Source organism: Rhamphochromis longiceps, linkage group LG20 (assembly GCF_057381845.1).
Source record: "Rhamphochromis longiceps isolate RC_006_pf linkage group LG20, R_longiceps_female_GT1.1, whole genome shotgun sequence".
Lineage (NCBI taxonomy): Eukaryota > Metazoa > Chordata > Actinopteri > Cichliformes > Cichlidae > Rhamphochromis > Rhamphochromis longiceps.
Window position 1 is genome coordinate 2,299,025 of NC_140576.1, and position 11,686 is coordinate 2,310,710.

The following is an 11,686-nucleotide window of genomic DNA, read 5'->3' on the forward strand; positions in this document are numbered from 1 at the left end:
GGTAGTTTGGGGCATCCCCTATACTGAGCCTAAAATTATGTGAGCCTGGCGGCTGGGAATGGGTTAAGTAGCAAATGCTAAAAGACGTTATACATTGATTTACCAATATATTAGGTACACCTGTTCAATTCCTTGTTAATGTATATATCCAATCAGTCAAGCACATGACAGCAACATTGTGCACTTAAGCATGTCTAGATCGCCAAGATGACCTGCTGAAGTTGTAAATGACCATCATAATGAAGAAAGAAAGGTAATTTAGGCATTTCAGAAACTACTGATCTACTGGGATTTTCCTACACAACCATCTCTAGGGTTTACCAAGGATGGTCCAGAAAAGTGAAAATATCCAGTGACCAGTATGGTAGTATGGGAGATTGAATCTACTGTGTCATCCTATCATGTCAAAATAGGCCAAATTGTCTGAGGAATGGTTCCAGCACTTTGTTGAAAAATGAAGTCAGTTCTGAAAGCCAAAGGGGGTTCAACTGCATACTAGCAAAGTGTCCAGTGAGTGTATGGGTTCATAAAGACTCATATTTATCATTTTTATTGTACAAGCACAAGGTCATCCAGAAATAGACAATCCACTTTTACAGTTCACTTGTGATTTGCTGCAGAAACACATACATTTTAAGGAAACATCCTTACTGGTGTATCTCTCATGGAACAAATTGGTTTATTGTGTGTTGCAGAACTTTCAAAAATAGCATCTGGCAACACTTTAATTTAAGATTAAAAAAAAGAAAGAAAAAATTCAAATTCAAATTCAAATTTTATTTGTCACGTACACAGTCATACACAGTACGATATGTAGTGAAATGCTTGGACAACTGCTCGTGACCTAAAGAGAACAAAAAAGGAAAAGGCTATGAATAAGATAGGAAATAAATATGAAAAATTAAAAAGGGTAAATTTAACTAGGAAGGAATAAAATATAAATTAAGGTTAAAAATGAAATAACTGTACAACACAAATTAGAATGAAGGGTAAATTTAACTGGGAAGAATAAGATAAAGATAAATATATAAATTAAAGTTGAAAATAAAATAACTGTACAACAAAATACACAATACACAATATAGAACTATATAAGAATGTATGAAGAAATCTAAATCTAAATAAATATATACACAATAACAGCAGCTGTACAAGTATTAACCGGAAATGAAGAATATAGTGACCAGTGTTGTGCAAAACCAAAGTCCAGAAAGTCCAGTGTGTGTGTAAGAACCATATGTGTGGGTCAGTACTGTGAAACGTGTGAAATTATGGCATTTCATCCACTTGGGATAAGAACAGTTCCGTAAGTGCATTTCCCCCCTATAAGAATAGAACAGAATAGCCCTTTATTATCTTTGTACATGTACAAGGAAATTATGGATAACGAAATAACTCTCATTCACCATTGTCCTTGACCTCATTGCTTTTTCCATCGAGGTCAAAGGCAATTGATCAGTAAAAGAAATACACAGGATTTAGTGCGCTTTGATTGTATCCACAAGTCGAGTCCTACGGCTGTGACGTAGGACTAAACGTCAAAGACCCTCCGTTAAACCAGAGCCCTAAGGCGTCCCACCATTCTGCAATCGACCAGTTAGCCTTAGGTACACTGGAATTTACAACCTCCAATCACCCAATCACAATGTACGATGGTCAGACGCTCGGTTCAGCCATGTTGTGGTTTTGAATGAGGAAGAAGCGGGAGATGTTATTCTTCAACGAGTTTATTTACAATTTATTGTCACGTTAAGGATATATAAATGAGTTAGGGTGTAACCCAACATGATTTTCGTTTTCCTGAACGCGTCGGTTGCGACTTATCGCATTCCCGTCGTAATTTAAACATACTTTCATAAATTAGCCGTGTAGCTAACAACGTTAGCTAGCAGGGTAGTTAGCCTAGTTTGCTAGTTAGGTAGCTAGCTAGCTAATTGTAAGCTAAATATCAGGCGGTTTTGCGAGTGTTCGTGTGGTGATAAAATGGCATTTGTTAGGAGTGTTGGTGTTTGAAGCAGTCTCGGCTAACTTTGCCCGGTCGAAAAAAAGCACATTAGCTTAATTGGGTTTGACTACATTGACACTAAGCCTGACTGAAATCAGTGACAGCGATTTGTCTTGAAACTAGCGCCGTAATTTCCAAAACTTTTGAGCCATGTTGAATAAAATCTGCGAATGGATAGAAACGAGCGTTGCCAGTCTTCGCAATGGTGTACCAGCTGCCGAACACCCACATGCTCAACGCACACCAAGAGATGGTCAGATGAGGAGGAAAAGACCCTTTGAATGGTACGAGCAGATATATCTGAACTCCCTTGGTAATCAATGCCAAGAAGCTTAAACCCAGACAGAACTATGAGTGCAGTGTTTGTGTGACCGCAGTGTTTTAGCTCGCTGTCCATTTAGCCGTTATCTTAAGTTTGACAAAAACGAGGTAGCGTGTTGTTAACAGGATACCGTCTGTTTTTCTTTAAGTTTGGAAGATGGCCATAACATCGACCAAGATGGTTTGGTGATAAAGAAATCACGAATGGGTAAGTAGAAACTCACTTTGTTATGTGTGTTGTGAATGTAATTGTGGAGAGTATAGGCACACATTGTTTTCTGTGTGTTTGAAATTTCTACAGGGGATCTTATCGACTCAGTCAAGAATGCAGCTGAAGGGGTTAAGAATCACAGTTCCAATGTGGCTGCATGGATGAAGAACAATGTAAATCCTGCCTTGAGGAATATGCTGACTACCTCCCCTGGTTTGCCACCTGGAGAACCTCATCCGCGCCCCTCAACATCATCAGCAATTTGGACAGGGAGGCTGGTATGGTGCAGATTTATGGGTGTCCCTGTAAAGACTGTTGGCACACGTGAATCTTATTTAACTTGTATGTGTTCGGATTTAGATCCTTGACAGGAATTCTCAGAATGAGACATTTGCTGCTCCCTCAACAACTTTGGAGTGGAAAACGTCAAAATCTGGTAAGCTTAACATTTTAAACTTTTCAAAAGTTGTTGTATTAACAAAACTGAGCTGAACAGAGATGGGCATATGCAGCATTTCCAGAATTCCACCCTCTGGGAATGCCTGTCCACTCCAAGTAACTATGATTAAAACTAAAAGGTTTTAAAACATTCACTGGGTTTTGGATGTTGTGGCACCAGTTGAATTACAGTGTTTTCCAGGACAGTGCTGTTGTAAGAGCTTTCAGCTTCCAAGTATGTCTTTTAAATTGTCTGACAACCTTTATATTTTGTTGTTTGTAATACCTTCTTACTCTACAGTCTTTAATTGGAAATATTTTAGCAAATGTACTGTATCAGACTGTATGGGCTTTGTGATTTTCATACCCCAGTTCTGCTCTTGTACTACTTAATTGCATAAACACTAATTTGTCATCAATCTCAGGTACGTTAGGTCCAGAGTAGTTGGACGGTGACACAGTGACATTAGTTTCAGCAGCATTGCGAATAATTTTTTGATAGCAACAATACAACAGGCCTTGTTACATAATAAAATATAGAAGTATTAGAATGTATTGCAGTATTAAGGGCTGATTTAGGCTTCGATGGTGATGAATAGGGCAGTCACAATAATTGCAGGCTACATTGACCCGACATGTAGTTGGGTTTCTTGGAAGATGCACATCAGGTTACTTAATAGGTTATGGAGTAGATTTTGCACTGAAGCATATATCAGGTGTAAGTCATGATATGCGATCTGCATTTAAGGTTTCAAAACCTGTCTGGGCTGTAACTCTTACTGTACTTTCTCCCTGTATTCCAGAGTGGTTGCGTAATGAGAAGTCAAATACGGGATCAAAAGTTTGTAGGCGACAAGTGTGCATGAGTCCTGTGCATCGTGAGGTGCCAAAAACAAACGGGCATTCGGTTAATTTGCCACCCTCCATCACCCCTAAATGGCAGCCTTCTCCAAGGCTGGGCAGGCCTTTAAGTCTCCGAGCGCATGGAACTCAAAGGTATTCTTGTATTCCTTACATCTTTTGTGTGTCTGACAGAAAATTCTTTTTCAGCAGTTGCTGCTTGTTAAATTATTTATTATTGTGACATGTAAGCAATATTCAATCATTGTTATAATTTTTTTTGTAAATCCAAAATTTTGTCTGCAGTTCGTTTAGTGGAGTAGGTGCAACAAGCAGCTCTTGCACCAGCATGTATGAGAAGACCTTTCCCATCAAAGTGGTGCAGAGCCCAACACACAGTACCTCATCAGGCTGCTTACCCAAGACCAGGCCCCGCTGCACAGCACAGGAGGTTATTTATGAAAGCAGTAATGAACTGTGTGTATCCTTCATATCTATTTGTTGCATGTCTGTGTGTTCATACTGGGGTTTTTCTTTGTTTAACAGTCTGTTCGAGAGGAGGAGAAGGAGGTCTACAGGCAGCTTCTTACTATGGTCTCTGGTGGTCAGTCGTCTTATCTTCACAATGGCAGCTCGCACACTATTGTGAGGTCTCACAGAGATTTGTACGTATTGAATCAATGCCATGTTCCTGTTACAAAAAATGTGTAATGAGATATAATTTTGTTTTTTTTGGGGGGGGGGGCGTGAGAGAAGCATGAAAGTTAGTTTTCATATCTTCTTATTTTGCGTAGCATGGAATGACATGGCTTTCATGTGCATTGAGCCAGAGACTTCAAAGGGGATCTTCTTTTTTTCCTGGTGTGCACATTATCATGTAGCTATGGTATGTGGGGATCAGAACAGCCTACCCCACTTTATCCTGTTGTTGTAATCATGTTGTTTCCAGACCAGTCACTTATTGTACCATTCTACTTGTCATTGTCCCATTAGCACCAGCTTCCTGACCACCAGCCGCAGACTGCTGCAGTTCTCTTCTCCAACTGGGTCAGCAGCAGGAGGAACTTCAGAGGGGCCCAGCAGTCCCGCCAGCCCCAGAGGAGTCTCTAGCCAGTGCTCCAGCAACCTTCCCAGTCCACTGGGGGGCCCCAGCAAGCCAGAGATCCAGACATGGTCCCTGGACAGGGACCTCAGTTCCAGCAGAGGAGCTACTCTCATATCAACTCCTTCTCCATCAGCTCTGCAGGATAACTCTTCTCAGGACACACAGTCATCAGGTAATCATACTGAGTACTTGATGGAAATGGGGAGAGCGTGGAACATATTATTGTAAGTGAATTAAACGTTACTTGGTGGTTGTTCATGGGTCTTATTCTTGCCTTTTCTTACAGCTCATGATGGCGACTCTGTAATTATTGTAGATGAGCAAAAAAGTAAAAAACAAGACAGCTCGAGGTTAGTATTTCTTTTGGTCAGGCTTGCTATTTGAAGTGTAACTTGGTTAAACATAATACAAACAGAGGCATATATAGCCAAACATTTCAAGTTGTTTTCTTATTTTGTTTATAAATGTGTATGTGTATTGAGTGTTTAGGTAGATTTCAGCACAACCAAGGTTTATACATATCTCATCACGATACATTTCTGTCTTAACAGTGTGCCATGTTTCCAAGCTGAGTTATGGATCAAAGAATTGTAAGTGTATTAAATTATTTAATTTACACGACATTTGAATAGTGCAAAAAGGACTTTTTTCCTTTTTTAAATTCTTCCTGTAGGACAAGTATGTATGACTCCCGGGCGAGGGAAAGACGGAGACAGATAGAAGAGCAAGAAGCTCTGGCTGCTCAGTTGCTGCAGCAGGTGAGTGGTCAACTCACAAAACCTTATTGGGTTAAGATTTGGCATGTTCATTATTTTCCCTTTTGCATTAATTTGCTTTGTAATTTCTGGTTCTCAGCGCCTGTCTGACGAGGAGCAGCGTAGCCCAGATGTCGAAGTCTTTGTTCGAGTTCCTTTGGAGAAAGAGCTTCCTTTGAGTCCTATCATAAAAGAAGAGACGTCTTTGGAAGAGAAACCAGAATTCCCTGAACTTACAGAGGTATGGAAATTGTACCCTAATGTACTTGCATAGCTCATTATATATTTATTGAAATGAGTGACCACAACAGACTGTCGCAGGGAAGTATGTTTTCTAACTACTATTTATCTTTTAAAAAGTAAAACTGCAACTACATTTTGATGATAGATGTGCAGAGATTTCTTCTACAATCTTTTGAAAATTAAGTGCTCTCTGTTGGTTTTGTTAAGGTTCCTCATTTAATCTCATTTATCAGTAATATTCTGATTAAGAACATGAAGGGACTTTTACTTTTAATTACTGTCCTTGCATATTGTCAGACTAATATAAAATATATATAAAAATGTAAGTACTGTTTCATGGTTTTATACATGTATACTGTCTCATTCTTCCTCTTAAGGAAATGGAGGCTGAAGTGAACAGGGTGCTGCGAGGGGGCAATCCTCATGAAGTGTTAAGTGAAGGTTTTGGTCTCAGCCTTACACGTAAAGACCTGCAAACCCTGAGCAACCTCAACTGGCTCAATGATGAGGTGCGTAAATGTTGTATTAGAAATGAAGGGGGAAAAATAGAGATCTTATTGACACAATTAAGAAACACAGCTCCAATGTGGCTACATGGATGAAGAACAGTGTAGGTCCTGCCTTGATGAATATACCGCCTACCTCCCCTGGTTTGCCAGGGGGAGAACCTCAGAAGATGTAGAGAAAAAGAAATTATCGGTTTCTCTACATCTTCTATTTAAAACAAAAAACAGTACACGATTAGATTTATGATCCACAACTAAACGAGTGCACATGTCCACTTGATCTAAACTGTCTCTCTTTAATTTCCCAGGTGATCAACTTCTACATGAACCTGCTGGTTGAGCGCAGCAAGGATTCCAACATGCCAACAGTCAATACGTTCAATACTTTTTTCTATCCCAAGCTGCGCAGCAGTGGCTATTCTGCTGTCCGCCGCTGGACCAAAAAGATGGACATCTTTTCTAAAGACATCTTGTTGGTTCCTGTCCACTTGGGGGTGCACTGGTGCCTTTCTGTAAGTCCCAATGGCTGTTGTAGAAAGTAATCTAAAGGTTTAAGGGCGAGCATAAACAGGCCTGCTTTGTCAGTGTTATATGATGATTATAAGCTTTGACAGCACAGGCAACCATGTTTAAAAATGGCTGTAGTTCCTCAATGGTGTTTTGGTTTTTCTGAATTATCTAAAGCTAAAAGTCTTCACTTTGAGCCAACGTTTTACAAATAAATACACCTTGATTATTGGACCTAACTGTGTAATAATACACAGTATAAAAATGTACATAGGCTCTTAGTCTCAAATGTGAAGCCAATATGGAAGACGCACCTTTTCAGAAAAGACATTTGGTCCAGATTTTTGCCTGATTGTTTGAAAGTTGTTGGGCATAATGGATGTGATGTGATGTCGTGAGGGGAAAAGTCTTTATTACCTGAGTGGTTGGTGAGTGAATTCTGGAAGCTGCGAGAGACGCTAAATGAGTGGTGGTCACATAGTAACCACTGACCAAAGTGCTAGACATAGCAACAAAATTAGAAATTAAATATATTGAAAAAATGAATACAATTAAAATGACAACAGAAGAGGTGGGGTCTTAAAAGCAGATCTAGAAATTGGGAAGAGGCTTGTCTAATGTGAAACAGCAACAAATTCCACAATTTGGGAGCCACTATGGCAAAAGCCCTATCCCATCTGAGCTCACGTCTATTCAGGCAAATCCCCAGTAGAAGTCTAGGGGAACACAACTCTTGGCCCTGCCCTCAATAAATAAAGTATAGTATAATTTAATATAGTATTTTTGCATACAATTCCTTTGAAAACCAAAAACCAATAGTAGATTTATGCTGTCTTTAGTCAGTAATTTATGCACAGCAACAGAAATGCATCTTCTGTTAGTATCTTAGCGTTTTTGTACATTGAAATTACAAGTGCCTCTCAAATCATGTTTGAATCACACATCGGGGAAAAAACCATTTTGGAAGCACTCATGGAGACTTTGATTTTGCTTTCAGCTTTATTTCCATTATTTTACGATAAAGTAAATAATGAAACTTCATAATGTTGGACTTAAACTGGAAACAGTAGGATCAGTGTGATTACAATAACCATTGCATTCTTAATAATACTGTTCTGTCGTGTAATAAAATCATTGAATTTATTGTTGTTTTAAGGGTCAGTTAAAATGTGGATATAAATATTTTGGGATTTTATTTAGCATTTTGTTTTTTTCAGGTGGTGGATTTCCGCAAGAAGTCCATCATGTACTTTGATTCTATGGGAGGAAACAACGATAAAGCATGTGAAATATTGTTGTAAGTTTCTGTAGCAGATGTGCAATATTTGTTTAAATGGGTTATGTGTTTTGAGAGGTAAATATAACTCACTGAGTTTTGCACTTTTGCACTTCAATTTTGTTTTCCAGTGAATACCTGCAACAGGAAAGTAAGGACAAAAAAGGCAAAGAACTGGATACCTCAGGCTGGATTCTGCACAGCAAAACACGCAATGTAAGTTCTACAGACAAGGTTGTTGTGACAAGTGTTCAAATCACATGGTTTCAGGAATTTTAGATGGGATTTCATTATCTGCCTCACAGTATTGTTTTATTTATTTGGCATTTTACTTGTTTCTCTTTTCTATCAGACACTGTTCTACAGTTGAATCTGATAGCTGTAGATCTATAAAGTTCTTTTGGTTTTTTTGTAAAGCCCTCACTAGGTTTCTGGTAACAAATGGTTTCAAAATAGTGACAAATGTTAGTAGTCCAGTCTGAGATTTTAAGTATACAATGTTCTGCTGCTTTTGTAAGCCTCCACAAGATACGAAAGCCATGTTATTGGAGCGTGGATGATTTGAAATGTTTAAAGATCCAGTTTCTTATGTTTGTGACTTTTGTTTTCTGAATTTTCAAATTAGTTTCTCAGCAGCTTTTACTGTCAAGACATTTTATAGATAATTTGTCAAAGTGTCAGATGTCATTTTGCACTGTAGGTTAATCAAGGTTTGATTTGCATGTGCAAACTTGTCTTCTTTCTTTTCCTGTTCTTAGGAGATCCCTCAGCAAATGAATGGTAGCGACTGTGGAATGTTCACATGCAAATATGCAGATTACATTACCAAAGACAAACCAATCACTTTCACGCAGGTAACTTCAAACAGCATCAGTGAGAGTATCTTTTCAGTAAGCAGTCATAATGAAGGCTTAAAAATGTCTTTGCTCTTTTGTTTTTGACAGAAACATATGCCATATTTCAGAAAAAGGATCGTTTGGGAGATTGTAAACCACAAGCTGTTGTGATGTGAGGATGACAATTGTGAAGTTGTACAGTTGCCTCACATCTTGATGATGGTTGAGTTTTACTCCCCAGGAAAGGACTCGCAGATGGGAGACTTGAATTCTGGGAACAACTTTCACACCAGCTCGTCTGATCAGGAACCAGCTCAGCGATTTCCATCCTCGGCTAAAAGTAGCTGAAAGGATGTTGCTGGAGCAACAAATCACTGCCTCCAACTTCTTCTACAGTTTTTTTTGTGTGTGTGTCAGACAGCAGCTCAAACGCTTTGATTTGTACGGTCCAGTCAGAACTGTTTTTGAAATTACACTTGTGCAAATCATACTCTGAGGTGGAATGTTCATTACATGTTTTTGTGCCACAATCAGTTGTCATTGAGCACTCATTGATTAACATGTATTGTGTTATCAGTAAAAGTAAAAAAAAAAATTAAAAAAAAAAAGTGTTTTAAAAGCAGATTACATTCCCAAATGTCAAAGTCTCTATTTCCCCCCTGATCTTCACACATGAGAACTCCACACAATGGTGGCACAATCTGGTGGCACACATGAGATTACACACATCGTGTTGATATTAAAAGTGCTTAGTTTGTTTCAGGCAGGCCTGCCTGGGTAAAGCATGTAGGATATTTGACACCTATTGGTTTGCTACACATTCTCCAGTTACCTGCTTACACTGGTTTTCTGTCAGGGATCTGGAGCTTAAAGACATTTGGAGGTCTGACTTGGACTTTTGTGTTACTGCATACAGCTTTGCTGTAATGTCTACAAAGTTCAGAGTTGCAGCTTATGTGTGGATTTTACTTTAGTCTGTGTTTGGACGAGAATTTTGATGTTATAAGGTGAAGTTAATATTAAAATAGGTAATTACCTCATTGTTGCAGGTAAATTGATACAATGCCACTCAGTTCTTTATGACACTTCAGTAAAGCTGAGAAATTAATGTGACATAACCTCAGAGTATGATTTAGAGTGGAAAAAAAACATTGTTTCTCCTTGATGCTGGTTTGCAGGTGTAACCAAACAATTACACCGTAAGAGTACGGTAAAAGTTCTGTCATTTGTTTATCCAGTTTTCTTGATGGTGTAAAATAAGGTTAAAAGTCTATTTTATGTATTTCGGTGTTCTTTTGTTCAACAACCTTTTGGTATATTCAGTATATTTTGAACTTTGTATATACTTAAAACATATACAGCAAACAATGTAAAATACTTTTTTTAAGAATGTATTTCCTATCTATTTTATCTAGACTCGAGTCTGTTTTAGAAATAAATTCTCATGTATTGTGGCTTTTTTCTCCAAATACTTTCACATAAACTCAAACTAATTTGTGGTTTCAAAGACACGAGGTAAAGCATGAACTTGTCTTTGGTGTTGAGCCGCCACAGATTTCTTTATATTTTACTTCTAAGGAGAGGGATGTTTTCAAAGTGCTCTTGAGCAGTAGTTCTATCATTCTGAAGGTCTTTCAAAGTTTTTTTGGTGGGGGGGGGCATTGGCTCCTCTGACCATTTCAAAGGAATGTTTGTTTAAGCCACTTACATTGACTGAATAATTCAAGCATAAAAAAGCCTCTCAGCCCAAAGTATGACCCATTGGCATGTCTGCATGTAACATCAAAGAACCCATTTTAAACTGCTACCAGCAGCCTGTTGCTAAAATACATCATTTGTTCACATTTCTTTAGCTGAATCTTGAAAACTTAAACATAAGTTAAAAAAAAAAAAAAAAAAAGCAAAGTTATTTATACCTGCCAAAGTGCGATTAGATGAAAACATGGCATATCTCATAATGTCGTCTTGATGCACGCTCAGTCGTCCAGGTAAGTAAATCCCAAAGCATCGTTTCTGGATGTAGCATTTTCAGTGGGAGAAACATTTCATCACTCATCCAGGTGACTTCTTCAGTCTAAGCTGACTGCAGGCTTCCCCAGCCATAAACAGTACATTTGCACAATGACAAACTAGCCTACTGAATGAACAATGGGCTGTGAGGTCAGTTCCTTGATCATTAATATGCAAATTTCCATGACCACTGATCAACAAACGCTAATAACAGGCCATTGACAACTGATCGAAGATCAGTGGTTGTTGGTTGGGTTTCAGCCACATGGCATTTAAGATGCCTGGATTATGTGTAGGTTTTTCCTCAGCATGCCGTAAAGTTTTGTCATGGTCAGCACATCCCATGTTGTCTTCAACCTGCTAAAGGGACTTTAGGTAACAAACAAACAAACAAAAGCACTGTCACAGTGAAAAAAAAAAATTTTATTTAAAAAAAAAAAAAATAATAATAATGGCAAGTTCAAAAATCAAACCAGGATGAAAGTTTAAAAACTGAAGGGACTTCTTCTCTATGAAGGAAAAAAACAAAAAGCCCTGCATCATGGCACAAACACTTACGGAGAGGTTGATGCGCACAATAAACAGACAAATTCATGGACATGGTTACAAAACTGACCCCATTTTTGACTTGAT

The 11,686-nt window shown here is 38.4% G+C and overlaps 1 protein-coding gene across 1 annotated transcript; it reads left to right on the forward strand.

Moving 5' to 3' along the window:
• Window positions 1–1,634: 1,634 nt before the first annotated feature.
• Window positions 1,635–10,497, forward strand: senp1 (SUMO specific peptidase 1). The gene is made up of 18 exons (XM_085394327.1): window positions 1,635–2,289; window positions 2,476–2,534; window positions 2,628–2,815; window positions 2,898–2,973; window positions 3,779–3,971; window positions 4,122–4,266; window positions 4,362–4,480; window positions 4,809–5,092; window positions 5,207–5,270; window positions 5,472–5,510; window positions 5,594–5,678; window positions 5,776–5,916; window positions 6,296–6,427; window positions 6,733–6,936; window positions 8,149–8,228; window positions 8,339–8,423; window positions 8,966–9,061; window positions 9,152–10,497. Exons 1-18 carry the CDS (start codon window positions 2,156–2,158, stop codon window positions 9,212–9,214), a joined length of 2,187 nt encoding a protein of 728 aa, XP_085250453.1. The 5' UTR covers window positions 1,635–2,155; the 3' UTR covers window positions 9,215–10,497.
• The last annotated feature ends 1,189 nt before the right edge of the window (window positions 10,498–11,686 follow it).